Genomic DNA, 18,393 nt, shown 5'->3' on the forward strand with positions numbered 1-18,393 from the left:
AAAGCACCAATTCTTTTTGGATAATTATTCTATAAGTTATAATAATTTAAAATTTATTATTATTCCTTAGAAAAAGGTTTACTAAATACTCCGTATTAAATTTTCCTTTGTTTTTTTTTAAGGGCTGTTTTTTTTTTTTTTTTTTTTTTTTTTTCTAATAATATGACAAATTTTAATTCATCAATAGTCTATATGAAAGTTAAAATTTTATAATTATCAAGCTAACTATTTGACAATTTCAAATTTGAACTTTATAGTTATCAAGCTAACTATTCAATCACTTTAACTAAAATTGTTCCACAAAGTACAAAATCTTTTACCATTAAGACGCGGCTTAACACAAGTAGTTTATTACAAAAATTGTCTTTTACCATTAAGACGTGGCTTAACATAAGTAATTCATTATAAAACTTGTTTGTATGAGCAGCTCAATTGATCACATGGATAAAGATCAGGAATAATGACCTGAAATCGAGTCTTACTAGCAATAGTGAGGATTTGCATTCTTCTAGTATAGATACTCTGTTAGGTCGGGACAAATGTAACATTTATTACATCATTATGTATTATAAAAATATTTTTAAAAAATCTAGTGTAATTTGTAAATAATATTGGAATAATGCAATGTTACATCATTACTTTATTATTGTATAGAAGTATAAAACTCCCTCTGTTTCTTTCTCCATCTCTCATTGCTTCATTTGATCCATTCTCATATCACCTTCAAATATTCCTCAACAATGGCGTCCTTAAAGTTCCACTCTGCAAAAACCCATTCTTTCCCAGACTTCACTCCTTCCAAATCCCAATCCAACCCTCTCCTCGCAGGGGTCGCGGTCTCCGGCGAGGAAAGCCAGCGCCGTTGCAGGCGCCACCGTGTTTTCGCGGTGTCTCCTCCGTGCAGCCGCCAGCTGAGTCACCGGAGTTCGGATCAGCCGAGGAGGGACGTGAATCCGGCGGAGCTGGAGCGGTGGGTGAAAGGGTCAGTGGAGGAGATCGTCAGGAACCTGGAGGGGGCCTCGCCGTTGGTGGTGGAGGTGTACGCCGGCGACGGCAAGGCCCGTTTCAAGGCGGAGAAAGCGGCGGCGGACGAATGGGCGGCGCTGAGGGAGGAACTGGAGAGGAAGTGCCCTGACGGACTCATATTCGTGGAGCAGCTTTGCGACGGCGGAGACGGCGGCGCCGATCGGTGCTGGGGCATTGTGATTCAGGGCAGAGACTGTGCGGCGCCGGTTTGCTATCTCTTGAAGACTTGCAGAGCGGCGGCGGCGGCGGGCATGGTGTTGTCTTGCACCCATTTTTGCTTGGTGAAGGTGAAGAGCTTTAGGGAAAGTGCTTTTGGGCAATTCAAGAATTCATGGCTGGCGAAGTGATTGTCATATTGGGATCTTCATCTTCATTCCCCTGCTGCAGATGGGGACATTGTAGAATGCACTGCAAATAATACTATGCATAACAAAATGTAGATAAATATATATTTTTTGAAATAAAATGTAGATAATATAATGATCAAAATATTTGGGATATGTATATTTAGTCAAATTATACCATGGACCATGGTCTACCTTGCATTGTAGACCTTGATCCAGTATCTATAGTTGACACATTCTACCTGTAGTTGATAGTTTCTGTATTTATAGCTATCATATTATATGTCAACAATTATGGAGTTATTTGTTTACATGTACATAAAGTAGGTACAGAATGTGTTAACTTAAGGTACATAATTTCGTATTAGAATTCACACAGAAACTGTTAGCTATAAGTACAAAATATTTAACTGAATGTACAGAATTTTTTACAATATAATATGAACTCTAGTTCATGATATAACAATTGATATATTTATCACCTCCCAATCTCCCATATTTGACTTTGTTAAATTCTTTGGGTCTATAAGACCATTGTTGAGGAGAAATTAAGTGTAGTTTGAGAGCTATTGTATAGTAGTAGGATTTATCAATGTTTACTTTTATAAGTGATTACAAATTTCACTTATCACCCAAATAAAAATATTTACGAGTTACCCTTATCATCTAAATAAAAATATGACACATCAAGAAATAATTAATAGGGATTGTCATCTGTAGGATCTCTAGCATACTCCATATAAATAACTTTTTTTTTTTTTTTATTGTTCTAAAACTATTTCTTGACGTCTCTTTTATGGGGTGAGCTATTTCATATCAATTATATTTGTCATATTTCGATAAATTTTTATGTGTGTTTAAATTGTTTTTTTTTATGGAAATCATTTTATATATATGTCAATCCTTTGTACAAGTCAAGTGTATCTTGTTAAAAAATTGCCACAGTTGGCTAGAAGTAAAAACCTAGCAGAAATTAACGATAATAGAAATTAATTGCCAACACCCGCTTAATTAACTTACTGGGCGTTGGTTAGAAGGGGGAATTATGTGGGAAATGAATTGCAATTTCATGGGAGTTGAATTATTGGGAATAAAGTGGGAATTTAAATTCCAGTGTTTGGTTGACAGGAATAGAATTACTAGGAATTTCAATTTCAATGTTTGGCATACATGAGAATTGAAAGGGAATAAGTAGTATAAAGTCAAAAATGTCCATTATTGTTGTTAGACATTAATTTTAAGTTAAAAAAGGAAGGGGTAATTTTGACTCATCACTATCTTTTTTCCCTAGAAATTAAAATCCCAGGGGGGACATGGGATTTTAATTCTATGAAAATGGGGAAATTGCAATTCCCTCCAACCAAACTACGGAATTTAATGGCCTTTGGAATTAGGTGGGAATTAAGTGGGAAGGGAATTTAAAATCCCTCCAACCAAACGCCCTGTTAGTGGGGGGATTATGCTAAAAGTGAGCACCGACATTTCAATGGTTATGCTGCGCAATCGCATGGTGCACATGGTTGTAAAAACGACGTCGTTTTGACTAAAAACGTGCGTCCCACTTTAAAAGAAAAATTCAGTTTCGATTTCTCTCAACAGCATTATATTGTTCATTCATTCTGGATTTTTAGTTCATTCATTCTAAATTTTTAGTTCATTCATTCTGGATATATAGTTCAAATTATGCACAACATAATACTGTTGTCGGGAATCGAAACTGATTTTTTTTTTTTTTTAAAGTGGGACGGGCGTTTTTAGTCAAAACGACGTTGTTTTTGACATTTGGTCTTGTCTATTAGTCATATGATTTACCTCTTTTCACATGCTCTGTCAGACTCTTATTAAAGGTTGTGGATTCAACCTTTTAGGAGAAGAAGAATAGAAATTAATTTGTAGGTGTTTGTTTTCATCACAAATGATAATAGAGTCATTTTTCTAAAAGGCTAAAACCCCAACCCTAATAATAGAGTCATGAAACAATATATTGTTTCCTTTCATGTGTTCGACCTCAATTTTTGATTTGGAGGGTTTATTTTGTTTTTATAAGTCTATGTGGAATGTGTTTATCTTTATTAATGATAAATCTAAACCAAATTTTAGGGATAGTTATGCTGTGCATCCGTATGCACCATGCATGGTGCATACGGATGCCAAAACGACGTCGTTTTATTAAAAAATGTGCGTCTCCCCTTTAAAAAAAATTCAGGTTCGATTCCCAGCAACAACATTATATTGTTCATTCATTCTGGAATTTTAGTTCATAGATTATGGAATTATAGTTCATTGATTATGGAATTATAGTTCATCGATTATGGAATTGTAGTTCATCGATTATGAAATTTTAGTTTATAGATTATGGAATTTTAGTTCATTCATTCTGAAATTTTTAGTTCACAGATTAGATTATGGAATTATAGTTCATCGATTATGGAATTTTAGTTCATATGTTGTTGCTGGGAATCGAACCTGATTTTTTTTTTTAAGGGGAGACGCGCGTTTTATTAAAACGACGTCGTTTTTGCATCCGTATGCACCATGCATGGTGCATACGGATGCACAGCATAATTTTGCCAAATTTTAAGACATCATCATCATCATCATGGACGGAGGCACATGGACAGTGCAGGGGGCCTCGCCCCCCCCTCCCAATTTTTTTTAATATTATAATGCCACTTAGAAAAGTGGAAAAGTGGAAAGTGTAGAAATTTCTCCCTTCATCAAAATGTTTTGTCCCCTTCTCCCAAAAGATTGAATCCGCAATCCTAAGGGCCCCCACAACCCAGGCCGACGGAGTATTTGGGAAGATGTAAATCACGGTGACTCAATGTTTTGTCCCCTCCAATCAAGCTTTTAGAGTAAATTTTATACGTATTTTTGTTGGCTTTCAATCTCATACCAGACAAGTAGACAACAGTCACATCTTTTTTTTTTTTTTTTTTTTTTTTTTTTCACGCTACAAGTCTACAGTAATTTTTCCCTTTTCTTTTTGAATTTTGATGAATTACTCTAGTGTTCCTTCAAAACTGATTTATTTTCGAATTAATTAGTTTTTCTAGAGATTTTTTTGGCAAATTTGAAGGTTTTAATTACATCATAAATCAGCTAGCAAATCTCAACCCTTTCGATGAGGAAGAGCAAGAAATCAATCCATTTTTGGTTACCAACTAATCGCCTCTTCATTTGCCGCTTCTTCCTCTTTTACTGCAGATTCTTAGCTTTTTTTTTTTTTTTTTTTTTTTTTTTTTTTCCTGGTTATTATGCGTGATTTGTTGACAGATTATGGTATATTGTAGAGTTCGCGGATTGTGATCTAGATCTAAATTTTAGTAAATTTATAATATATTGATTATGTTGAAATATGTTAAATGGATATCATTGATTTAATAAACTTCTATCGTCGTCGCCCCCCCCCCCCTCCCCGCACCCTCCCATCCTGGCTCCGTCCCTGATTATTATGAGTGTTGTAAAAATCAATCAGCGCCTAGGCGCTAGGCGGTCGGCCTCTTAGGCGCTCTAGGCGCCCTATGCGGTCCCCAGGCACCTAGAGGGCGCCTGCAATTTTTTCAACATTGATTATTATTATTATTATCATTATTATTACTAGTATTTGTATGTTATAAAAATATACCCTATATGAGGTTTATTCATATATAAAATTTTTGTTATTTAATAATTATTATGTGTAAATTCCTATGATAAAATTATGAACATAAATATATTTACAATTAAAATAATATTTAAGGTGGGTGATTACTACAAATCTTAAACTATATTAAAAATTTAGTACATAGTATTTAATATTACAAATTTTTAAGAACTTAGTAAACTACAATAGTAATTGAATTACAATTTTAGAGTCATCACGGATCAAAATTTTTAGACCTTTGAGATTTCTAACTCTAGATGTAGCAACATACAATTGACTTTTAAAGACCAAAATCATAATCTTAGTTCGAACATTGATTTTTGCTTCCAAATACTACCGAATTTAGTGTGTAATCAATAAAAGTTGAGAACTAATAATTTGAGAATATAATCTTAATGTTACTAAGCCTACTTCACAATTAAGTTGGAGAGTGTTGTTGGATAGTATCCGATGAATCCACGAATAACGCATCTTTGTCTCTGTAGTCCTCAATATGTACATCAACAAATCTTAAATATTAGGCCGCCTAGCTATGCCATATATTAATTTCAAACTTATGAACTTTGGGGTTGCATGCAATAAAAAGTATATTTTAAATATACTAAGGGTACATTATATATGTATGTAAGGTACTTTCAATATAAAAATAATGTATTTTTAATATTTGATATTCATGATCCATACAATTATGTGGACCAACGTTCACACAATAATTTGCCAGTAGAAATTAAAATATAAATAAATATAATAAATAAATAAATAAATAAATAAATAAATATATATATATATATATATATATATATATATATATATATATATTAGAAACTGTCAGTGGAAATTATTATCATTATTATTATTGCAATTATTAATATTATTATTGTTATTATAATTAACAATATTATTATGGTCTTGTGAAAATTAAATGTTGATTAACACCATTTAATTTTCACAAGACCATATAGTTTTATTATATATAGGATTATTAAAACTAACTTGAAAGGCACAAAAACTCTCATGAGACTGGTTATGGACTTATGAGTTATGGCCAAAAAAAAAAAAAAGACTTGTCAGTCAAGTAGTCAATTCATGTTAACACCTTCACATCACCCAATTTGTAAATCATTTACTATTCACATTACATCCCTGCAAATACATGCAAATACAATCAACTTTCAAGAGTAGACCCTAATATATTAAAATAACATTATTAATTTATATTAATTACATTTCAATATTAAAAAGTAAAAGAAACAAAATTTTTTGTTAAAAAAAATAAAAAAGAGTACAAAAGATGTTGCTACTGCTGCGACAACTTTTGTACATGATTTGCAAATTTGTTGCAGTTACAAATCATCTTCATCAATATATATATATATATATATATATATATATATATATATATATATATATATGATGTGACAAATGTCACAACATCTTGCCAATAACAAATTGTCTGGGATAATTCCAGCCTTACAGCTAGCTATATGTAAAATTAATTAGTAAAAATATATACAAATTTACCTTAGCTAGTTCATATCCAATGAGCCAATAAATTATGATTATTTTCATACCAACAAATTAGAACTCGAATTTATACCTATCACCCTATAGTATCTGTGGAAATAATTTATCCTCACCGAAATGGATGAAACATGAATCTCGTATAAGAAGTTCATAAGTTCAATTATTGTCAACACTTTCTCTGTCAAGCTCACACTTTTTGTGTGAATTATGAATTATTATACATGAGCGGAGTTTACCTAGTGCACACATTCAGGTAATGATTGCGGGTTTCCCTCATCACAAAAAAATCACAATTTAGATTTGACATGTGAACAATGTTTAAAATACTCGATCTCCATTTCAAATAGAGAGTTTGAATATATCACTAATTTTTAAAAATATAAATTTCATTCAAATTCAACTTCTTATTACACATATGCAATGCCACCAAAATGAGGGGAAAAGGGGAGGGTGGGAGGGGGGGGGGGGAGACAATATCCGGGTGTCCAAGCGTCAATCACGTGGCGCGTGTTGTTCGCGTGTCACAAAAGCCGGACAGATGGTGGGGGACTATTTGATTATAAAATAAATAGATAGACACCAACCTTTGGAATGTCGTTTTGCCATTATTTATTTTGACGTAACCATTGAGGTCAATTTTATTTATTTAATTTTTATTTGTAGTTTTTATTCTTTTTCTTAATTGTCAAGTTCAATTCTAAATTTATTTTATTTAAAATTAAAATTTGAAATTATAATTATAAAGTTAAAATTATTAATTTGTAAAAAATTAAATAAAATAATAAATGATGTGTAGGAGTATGGAAAAGTAAGACTCGCAAGAAGGAAAGAGAAATGGAGAAGGATTAGAGAAAATATATGAGCTACTTCTTCTCATATTTAATCATCAATTTAACACTAAAGAATGTGACCCTCTCTCTTGATCGTGTCTGAGAGAGTGAACTCCCTAGATTTCTAGGGTTTATATTTCTTGTTTTTCCGATGAAGACTACATTGTTCTTTTGTGTTTGTGTTCTCCTATTGGCATTTTACATCTGGCTATCGCGATTCTTCATGGATGTTCGTCAGATTGAGAAGCAATGCGTCGGCTTGTCGTTGGCGGAGGAGGAGAGCAGAGGACTAGAGGCGCCCGATACATAGAATATCCCAAATACGGCGATCCATCACAACCTGGTTGGGCGCTTTCTCACCGATTGGTAGATCAAATTTGATCACATGCAACAAGTTATGGCGTCGGTCTGGCGATCGGTGATGGGCATGTACGCGGTGTCGCAGGCTGACGATCTGTTCCTGTTTCAGTTTCCCACCCGAAAGATCTACAGCGGGTTCTCGACGATGGCCCTTGGTCATTCGAGAATCACATGTTCGTGTGTGAACAGGTACCGCCAGGGACGAGGCCGAAAGATGTAAGATTGGAGTTCATCCCGTTCTAGATTTAGATCCATGGACTACCGACGATGTACGATTCACCTGATTTCATCTCTAAGATTGGAAATTACGTAGGGACGTTCGTCGCTACCGATCCGATCAATTTTGGTGGAGCCTGAAGAAGTTTTTACAGGATCAGAGTGATGATGTGTGTTTCGACTCCACTCAAAAGGCGCATGAAGCTGATGCGAAAGGATGTCACCTCGCAATGGATCACTTTCCGTTATGAAAGGTTGAGCACCTTCTGCTTTTGCTGTGAGGTGTTAGGTCACTCCGACAAATTTTGCAAGACCGCTTATGAGGAGGGTATCCTGCCAGAAGCTTTTCCATTCGGAGCGTGGATGAGGCTAGACGACAGGTGAAGCTGGTAGGGGCAAAATGGTTGTTGCTACCTATAACATAACCGGCATTGGTGACCTCCGTCCCTGAAGCCGGACCCCCTCCGGCAGCGTTGATGGCAATAGAAGAGAATGGAGGATTGCATGGTGACCACAAACAACGAAGGGAGGAGATTGGTACGTCTGATAGCTTATAAAGAGAGGGTGTGATGATGGCGGAGAGCTAAAAAAAACCCGGAGAAGGCTAGTCTGGAGGACCAGGCTCGCCAAGACAAATGACTCTTCTCAACTGGAACTGTCGGGGTTTGGGTGGCACCTGGACAGTTCGCGAACTCTTGGGCATTGTGTCCAAGCAGCGATCCTTCTTCGTTTTCTTAATGGAGACGAAAGCGAACGATCATCAAGTGGAACAAGTGCGAGTGAAGATGTTTGTGTGGCCCGCGTGGGCATGGGCGGAGGGCTCGCTTTATTCTGGAGAGATGCAGAGGCGGCTTCTTTGATGAGTTATTCCAATAATCATATAGATATGGAGGTAACTCTTCCAGGAAGGCCGGCGTGGAGATTAACTTGTTTCTATGGCAATCCAGACAGGGCGAGGCGATATGTCACTTGGGATCTTCTGCGTCAACTCAAGGAAAGATCTTCGCTTCCATGGATTGTCGTAGGTGACTTCAACGACATAACCTGTTTATCGGAGAAGAGGGGAACACACTCTCATCCAGAGTTACTTATCGAGGGCTTTAATGATGCATTAAGTGACTGTCAGCTCAATGACCTGGGAATGACGGGCAGTAGGTTCACGTGGGAGCGAGACCGGGGGACAGATTCGTGGGTGGAGGAATGATTGGATAGGGCGGTGGCAACGGTGGAATGGATGAAACTGCATGAAGAGGCACTAGTAAGTAACGTATTTACGCTGTCTTCTGATCACTGCGCCATCTCGGTTGATCTTGAATCGAGACTAGTGCGGACAGCCATACGTTCTTTTAAATTCGAATCCGCATGGTTACTGGAAGAAGGTTGTGCAAAGGTGGTTGATGAGGCATGGCGGTTGTCCGTGAGGTTAAACTTCCAAGAACGCATCGCTGTTTGTGGTGATCGTCTTTGGAGGTGGGGTGGGGAACACTTTCAGCGGTTTGGGAACCAAATTAAGGAACTACGTAACAAGCTGGTTCGACTAAAGGAAGATCGCACATCTCAAGGGATTGGAGAATTCTTGGCGACAGAAAGTGAGCTAGAGGCGTTATTAACGCAAGAGGAAATATTCTGGAAACAACGTTCTAAACAACTATGGCTAAAACACGGGGATGCTAACACGAAGTACTTCCACAAAGTCGCTACAGCTCGGCGTAGGCGTAACTTTTTTGCTTCGTATTAAGAATCAGAATGGGGAATGGAAGGAAGGGGCGGCAATGCATGCGGACATCCTCAGGTAGTTCGAATATTTTCTGCTCCTGTCCTAGTAGTCCTGATATCTTTAATCGTGTACGTCAATGTGTAATAGACGAGATGAATATCTCCCCGTTACAACCGTTCACGATTATGGAGGTAAAAACTGCTCTATTCTCTATGGCCCCAGAAAAAGCGCTAGGACCGGATGGCATCTCACTGGCCTTTTTCTGACATTTTTGGTCGGTGATAGGGCATGATTTGTCCATGTTTATTCTAAATTGTGTGGAAAATATGAGGTTTCCTCCGGGACTCAATGATTCAAACATTGTTTTAATTCCCAACAAGACAGTTCCAGAGAAAGTGTCTGATTTGCGCCCGATAGCACTTTGTAATGTGATATACAAAGTGTCTAAAATGGTGGCTAATAGGTTGAAGGGGAGTTTGGATCAAGTAGTGTCGCAATCGCAGAGTGCGTTTGTTCCTGATAGATTGTTAACGGACAATATAATAGTGGCTGGAGAGATTGGTAACTTCCTAAGGAGGAAAACCGATGGGGCTATGGGATGGGTGGCACTAAAGCTAGATATGGCTAAGGCGTACGGTAGGATGGAGTGAGTTTTTTTTGGAAAGGATGTTGGGGACTTTGGGGTTTGAGCGGAGGTGGGTGGAATTGCTAATGCTGTGTGTCTCATCCGTCAACTACTCAATTTTGGTGAACGGTGAGGCCGCGGGCACTGTTTGTCCTACCCAAGGGATTCGACAAGGGGACCCTTTGTCCCTTTATCTTTTCATCATCTGTGCCGAGGGTTTATCCATCCTTCTGCAACAGGCATAGGCACGGGGTGATATTCACGGTGTGAGGGTGGCGCGTGGGGCTCTGGCCTACCTATTTTTTTGCTGACGACAGTTTACTATTTTTCAGGGCCAATCAGCAGGAAGCTTTAAAGATTAAAGAGTGCTTGGATTTGTATAGTGTGGCATCGGGGCAGCTCATAAATTTTGAGAAATCAAGTGTTGTTTTCAATTTCAATATTGCGGCTGAAGTGCGGGCGTTGGGTTTTGAAAGCGTAGGAGTCCATGAAGCTGCAGACCTAGGCTGGTATTTGGGACTTCCATCAAATATGGGGGAGGAACAAAACCGCAACATTCCGTTATATTGAGGAGAAAATTCGGGCACGAATAGGGTTGTGGAAGCATAAATTCTTGTCAGGGGCAGGTAAAGAGATTCTCCTTAAAAGCATAGCTCAATCTCTCCCTATCTTTACCATGTCAACTTTTTTGCTGCCGTTGCGTGTATGTGATACTTTAGAGAAGTTGTTCAATCGGTTTTGGTGGGGTGGCGGAGGCACGGGGAATAGGGGAAGCCGAAGTCGAGGGGTGGACTAGGATTCAAGAAGCTGCATGAATTCAATATAGCCCTATTAGCTAAATAAGGATGACGCTTGCTAATTCATCCCGAGTCTTTGGTTAGCCAGTTATTGAAAGCAAAATATTTCCCCAACACGGACTTTTTAGAGGCGAAATTAGGGGGGAATCCCAGTTTCATTTGGCGCAGTATACTGGCTGGGCAAAGGGTACTAAAACTAGGTATTGCTCGGTGAATTGGAGATGGTTTGGATGCCAGAATATGGGGTTGGAATTGGCTCGCGAAAACGTCCTCTCAACCGCTACACACTCCTTGCGTCGAGAATCTGAGAGATGCAAGGGTGAGTGGTTTGCTCAATGAACAAGGAATTGGGATGAAGACGTTATACATGATATTTTCCAGGCTACTAATGTTAATAGAATCCTTGCAAATCCAGTGAATGCTCAATTCAAGGATTCTTGGCGGTGGATAGGCGATATACGGGGGAGATATACAGTCAAGCATGGTTACCGGCTGATCACAAATGAAGATGTACAACATGCAGACGACGAAGTATTCCACACTTGGAAGGCATTATGGGCACTGCCAGTGCCGCCCAAGGTGAAGAACCTTCTATGGAGGTGCGCTCGTGGTGTGCTACCAGTCCGAGAAAACTTGAAGTCGAAGAGGGTTTGGATAGGAGGTGGCTGCCCTTTTTGCGGCTTTGTGACGGAAACGCCGGAACATATCTTCTGCGAGTGTGTTTTTGCGAGGAGGATTTGGGAGAAAGAAGATGTCCTACAGAGGAGGAGCATACAAAGCTTTATGAAATCCCTGCTAGGCAGATCGACTGTGGATGAGGCTGTTAACTTAGCAGCCATGATCTGGGTAATTTGGATAGCGAGGAACAACATTGTTTGGCACAAGTCTCCATCCGTGACTGAGGTCCGGGAGCAAATGGTGAGGTTGCAAGATAGCAGGAAAGAGGCCTACTATGTCGCAGCTCAGACGGAAGGAAATGCATGCAATTCAAACTGCTGGGAACCACCACCTAGCAACATCATCAAATGCAACGTCGACGCTGCTACCTTTGCGGATGGAGCTGGATTTGGCGCTGTTATCCGTGATCATGACGAACATTTTGTAACAGCGAGGAGTGGACGTCTTGAAGGTAATTGTGATCCGTTCGTGGCTGAGGCACTTGCGGCCAAGGAAGCGCTGACTTGGCTAAAAGAGCAACACCATAGTAACATTATCCTTGAATCTGATTGTCTAAACTTCTGTAATGCTTTCAATTCTTGTAGTTTTGATTATTCATACGTAGGTTTAATTGTGAAGCAGTGTTTGTCAATTGCTAATGACATAGGGAATGTTAGAGTTTTTCATATCAAGAGAACAACGAATTGTATGGCTCATGAACTAGCTCGGGCAACCGGTTCTTTGTCTGTCTCAGAAGCGTGAGCAGTTATCTCACCCGCTTGTATTTCCGGTTTGTTAAGTCATTAATGGAGTATTGCTTTGTTTTCAAAAAAAAAAAAAAAAAAAAAAAAAAAAAAAGAGGAAGAGAAACCATATGAGAGGAGATTATATCATTGAGTGGAGGTAAAAGTAAAATTTACTATATCTCACAGCAAACATGACAACATTTTCATCATAACAAATCCTCCACTTAAATTTGATAATTTTAAATTTCACTTTTAAGTTCGGAAAAAAACAATAAAAGTATAAATTTACCTCAGTTCACATCCAAGTTACGTGTATTTGTTTATAAATACCACAGTTAACCAGAATTGAAAATCTAGAAGAAATTAACTATTTTTTTGAAGGGAGAAGAAATCTCTATCTCTATATATATTAAAGCAAAATAATAGGAGCAAAAAACTCCCGCCCAACAGCAACGGCGTCGTTTTGACAAAGCCGAAATATTTATTGTATCGTCGGAAAACGAAGGGTTTATGCAGTGTAATACCTAAAGTTTATAGAAAACCTACATTTTTTAAAATATCTACGGTAGATCACTCTCCAATCCAATGGGATTAGAGAATGTATTTAATTCCATCAGTTCCCCATATGGAACATTGAGCTCACGAACCCATACATATTCTCTAGGTATTAATTTCGAAGGAAAAAGTACGAAAGGTTATCATACCTTATATATACAGCACATATACAGCACAAAGTTATTGCACAGAAAAAATCTACACCGGCCTTTCTCCTTCTTCTTCCCTACAACAAGATGTTTATCCTTGCTAGCCAAATATCTCCAATGAACACCAGGCAGGCTCTTAGGCTACGGGTGGCGAGAGCATATAAGATTCCTGAGAGAAGTGATCCATCTAAGATTAGATCAAAAGAAATAGTTTTTCATGATGAAGAGGTAAGTGCTATTTACAAATATATATTCAAATACATCAACAGTATGTAGTGCAATTTAGGGTTTAGTCCACAGGTTTTTTTTTTTTTTTTACAGTTCCTATTTATGAGATATATTTAGAAAGCTCCTATTTATGTTATTTACACATACACAGGGTTCCTTCCTGCATGCTCATGTACCCAAAGAATATGTGGAAAAGTACCTAAGCTATTTTTCTGAAGGTTCAGTTTAATCTATAAAGAATTTTTGTGTGATCACCAATTTTTACTCATACAAGACCAGCCCACAGAAGTACATGATAAAATTCAATTATCAGACTATGGTAAAGGATTTAAAGAATGCGAAATTTCCTATGAAAATGTATCGTCTGAAGTCGTTTAGAGAGATCAAGTCTAATGAAGGCCTTGATGAGAAACACCTCTTTGGTAATCAATTGCTCTCTTTCAATTTAATTTTCTAAATAATTGATATTGTTACTATTATTTTATAGTCTAATGGACTATTTTGTAGATGTTATTGGTCGAGTTATTGAGATTCACTGCCCACAGGAGAAATTGATTAATGGGAAGAACTCCAGGCTGATTGACTTCACCATTGAAGACACTGAGTATTTTTTTTTCTGTTCATTCTATTTCTATTCTATTTTTAGATTTTCTGTTCTTCTAATCTCTTATCTAACATTTTGCAGTGGTATACAATTGATGTGTACTTTGTGGGATGAACATGTAAGCAAGATCGAGGCATTCTACAATTCTACTTCACAAGAGCCATTATTGGTGTTGATCCAATTTTGTAGGGCTAGGGTGTGTTTAAAAAGTAAGTAGATAAAAAATGTTAGTTTCTGCCTAACTTATATTAGTATTTGTCCATATTTACCAATAATGGTTTGTATAATGTGTACTACCATAATTTCTAAAGGTGGGGATGTTAAGATTTGTAGCTCCTATGATGTAACACAACTGCTGTTCAATCAGGAATCTCCACCATTTGAGGAGTTCAGAAAAAGGTTAGTCAATGCTTATTCTTACACTACTTATTCAATTGGTCCCTAATTCTTAGTGTATTTTTAATTTCACAGTATCAGCCATGAACAGACTCCAATGCGCAGTATTATTTCGCAATCAAGTTTTAAGGAATGTAGCTCCTATTCAGTTTCCCTATCTGGTGATATGGAAGCCCGTACTATCAGTGAAATATACAGAGACACGGAGGTAATCTCTATATTTAAAACCTATTAGTTGTTACCTTAGTCGATATACTATGATCTCTACAGCAATAATCTGGTGAGATATCAATGCCAACTGCTTGATTTGTAATCTGCATTTAATAATATGCATTAGATTTGAAACAAATATACTATTTGATTAATTGACTAATACTGTGAAGTATACCAGTGGATGCTTACCTGATTGAGGAAATAAATAGTCTTTAAATATATAGACTAATACTGTGCAGTCCATGCTATGTAGGCATCTCAAACCTGCACAATTAGAGTCAATATAGAACTTAGCATCCCATTAATACTCATTAAAACTTAATACAGTAACAAATTAGAGAGACTGTTAGTGGGTGCTTAGCTCATTGTGCTGTAGATATACTATGATCTCTACAGCAATAATCTGGTGAGATATCAATGTCAACTGCTTGATTTGTTATCTGCATTTAATAATATGCATGAGATTTGAAACAAATATAATATTTGGTTAATTGACTAATACTGTGAAGTATACCATTGGATACTTACCTGATTGAGGAAATAAATAGTCTTTAAATATATAAACTAATACTGTGCAGGCCATGCTATGTAGGCATCTCAAACCTGCACAATGAGAGTCAATATAGAACTTAACATCCCATTAATACTCATTAAAACTTAATACAGTAACAAATTAGAGAGACTGTTAGTGGCTGCTTAGCTCATTGTGAAATTGGTGTGAGAATGATTATGCAACTCATAGTCTGTATGTGACCCCAACCTGCACAAACAAGAGAATAATCATTTGAATGATTTCTATTGGATCATTACCTATTTGATTAAATATATATGTACTCACTCTATATAGTTGACCATTGTTATATGTTTTTGCCACACATGCTCTGTATTCATCTCAAATATGGACAGTGAGTGCCAACCTGACCACTCTTTGAATCTGCACATTTAATATTTGGCATTAGATACAGATATAATAGCACATAACATAGCAGTCTATATAAATCATTCAAAGTTATTAGTTTAACAAATTAGATAGTCTATTAGGGTGTGCTTATCTCAGTGAGTAAATTGGATGAACACATCCTAGGACAGTTTTGTTGTTATTATTATCCAAACCATACTCTGTGTTTGACCCAAACCTGCACGCACAAATTAAGCTTTGTTAGTTATATAACCATAGTATTTTTTATTTTCTGTTAGCAAAAAATAGATCAACTGAAACATAGTATGCATCTCCAACCTTCACAAACCCTAAATCCTAAACCCTAAACCCTAAACCATAATGTACCTTGATAATTCTGTAAATTTATACTCAAACAGGATTGGATTGGGGCTCATAGTGTACCTTGCTAATTGTCTATGTGTGTGTGCAGTTTGGAGATTTTTGGGTGGCAGCAAGGATTGTGTTCATTGATGATCCTGAGTGGTACTATGCTTCGTGTAGAACAAATGGTTGCAACAAAAAGCTGAAAATGAAAGGTAAGTGGCTATGGTGTAGTACATGTGACAGGAATTGGGGCGATGGAACCTTGAGGTACAGGGTTAAAGTTAGGGTTGTGGACTTGGATGGGAATGCTCCTTTCCTTCTATGGGACAGGGAGTGCCTTGATCTACTTGGTGTTACTGCAGATGATTTGAATTCTACCCATACTAAACTAAATGGTGTTTAATATACCAATTGTTAACTAATATACCAATTGTAGAAATTTCCTATGTACACAAACTTTTAAAAAAAAATGAATTACGTGCAGGGCCGAAAGGGGCTACCTAAGAAGCTTGAGACTCTGATTGGATTGAATCTGCTCTTTCGAATTGCTGTTCGCAAAGAACAGTTCCAAAACTACCTTAATGCTTTCCCTGTTATGAGGATCATCACTGATGAAAAGATTGTAGAAAAGCATGCACCAGAGCTAATTGGAGTTAGGGACCGGGACCTCAGTTCAAAATTGGAGTTGGAGCTTACAGATGAGGATCTATGGGATCTAGAGGTATAATTGGGGCTACCGAGTATCCTATTATACTAATTACTTTATAAATGCAAATTATTTAGTACTTATAGTTTCAAATCTCTATTTTGTAGGAAAATGACCAAGCAAATGAAGCTGAAAGTCCTCTACAAGTTGTTGCACAGAGGCTGAATGCAGAGAACACCATTGAGAATGGAACAGTCAAGAGATCCCTGATTGATGAATTTTCCAGCACCCAAAGTTCTAAAAAAAAGCAAGGAAGCTGTGGTCAAAATTGAGAAATAATGAATATGTGTAATGAGTAGAATGACCGAGATGTGCTCTATTGAACTCCTTTTTTTTTTTTTTTTTTTTTTTTTTTTTTTTTTTTTTATGAATGCTTTTGTGAGGACACACTTGCGGTGGTCCTAAAACAGTTTGACCTAACATTTGGAGACTCATGGCGGTTTTAATTGGTTTCAGTTGGTTTATAACTCATGTTATTAGTAAGGAAAATGTTTTATCCCTTCTGCAAAATGTTTTTTTTTTTTTTTTTTTTGTAGGTACTAAAGAAGACAGTGATTCCACATAAAAAGCAGAAGAGAATGAACATCACATGATGGAAAAAGACAATGCAGATAGTATATATTAGTATACATATACATTTTCAATTGTAATTTGTTAATGTAAAACATTAGTTGGAAGATTAATGTAATTTTTTTTTAGCATACAGATTAATTTTGCAGATTACATTTTTAATTTAAGTTAAGTTATACAGTGCCTCAAGATCAATGTAAGATAAATCTTAGTGATTACTTATAGTTTTACCTGTTTTATTCCTAACAATGTAAAGATTGTAAATATGAACTCCTTTTTTTTTTTTTTTTTTTTAATCTAATCCTAAAAGCACTTATCCATCACTTCTATTAAGATTACATGCTATCAATAACTATACACTGATTACTAAACTATATATACAAAGAGTACAAAACTTAATTATTTAGTAAAAGAGATATCTCACCATGTCTATTGGTTACTGTCACTCGCTTCTCCATTTTGGTAATCACCAAAAGCAAAGCATGTTGGTATCCAATTTTGAGCACACTGAATAGATGTAAACAGGATATTAACATTGTACTTAATATAAGGTAACAAAAATACTATGAAACTAACTTATACATTATAGGTGCTTGCAGAATAGAATGTGTTCTTAAACATCAAGCTAAGTTTCAAATGTAAATAATCGCATAACTTCATAGTTTTCAATGTATTAGGATTCAAACAGAACGGTTAACGTCTTTGTTACTACTAAAAACTGTTTTAAGTTTGATAAAGTAAGACACACTTCATTCTACTTTAGAATGGAGTCAAAAACACCATTGTGAGTAAAACTGTAATATAACTTCATCATAGAGGTATTTCAATAAGCCTAACATAACCAAAAAAATAAAAATCACATGTTGATCTGCTTAATATTTTTAGTAAACTTGAACTTATAAACCTGAGAATACTAATACTCTAATAAAGTAAAGAGACAAATTGAATTCAGGTGAGTTCAGCAAGCATAGTATAATGCAGATCAAAATATACCTCAAAAATATTACATATAGTACATGAGTATCGAACATACGTGTACTTAAGTATAGTGATAGCTAATTATGGAATTAAAACTTATCTTTTATAATGCAAGTACAACTGAATTTGACAACGTGCATTATAAGATGTCATTATGGCCACATACATGTTGACAACAATTTGCAATATAAACTCTCTTCAAAATCCTTTGAACCATCATAGATTAGGTAGCAGGTTGCCTG

General features: G+C 36.4%; 3 protein-coding genes across 3 annotated transcripts; all 3 read left to right on the forward strand.

Moving 5' to 3' along the window:
- Nucleotides 1–740: 740 nt before the first annotated feature.
- Nucleotides 741–1,373, forward strand: LOC109179309. The gene has a single exon (XM_019328814.1). It carries the CDS (start codon nucleotides 741–743, stop codon nucleotides 1,371–1,373), a length of 633 nt encoding a protein of 210 aa, XP_019184359.1.
- Nucleotides 1,374–9,180: 7,807 nt separating this feature from the next.
- Nucleotides 9,181–9,684, forward strand: LOC109179311. Its single transcript, XM_019328815.1, has one exon. It carries the CDS (start codon nucleotides 9,181–9,183, stop codon nucleotides 9,682–9,684), a length of 504 nt encoding a protein of 167 aa, XP_019184360.1.
- A 4,052-nt stretch (nucleotides 9,685–13,736) lies between these two features.
- Nucleotides 13,737–16,875, forward strand: LOC109179312. The gene is made up of 8 exons (XM_019328816.1): nucleotides 13,737–13,842; nucleotides 13,928–14,024; nucleotides 14,106–14,233; nucleotides 14,336–14,423; nucleotides 14,496–14,628; nucleotides 16,004–16,294; nucleotides 16,382–16,618; nucleotides 16,711–16,875. Exons 1-8 carry the CDS (start codon nucleotides 13,737–13,739, stop codon nucleotides 16,873–16,875), a joined length of 1,245 nt encoding a protein of 414 aa, XP_019184361.1.
- The last annotated feature ends 1,518 nt before the right edge of the window (nucleotides 16,876–18,393 follow it).

This window comes from Ipomoea nil, unplaced genomic scaffold (assembly GCF_001879475.1).
Source record: "Ipomoea nil cultivar Tokyo-kokei standard unplaced genomic scaffold, Asagao_1.1 scaffold0900, whole genome shotgun sequence".
NCBI classification, from domain to species: Eukaryota; Viridiplantae; Streptophyta; class Magnoliopsida; order Solanales; family Convolvulaceae; genus Ipomoea; species Ipomoea nil.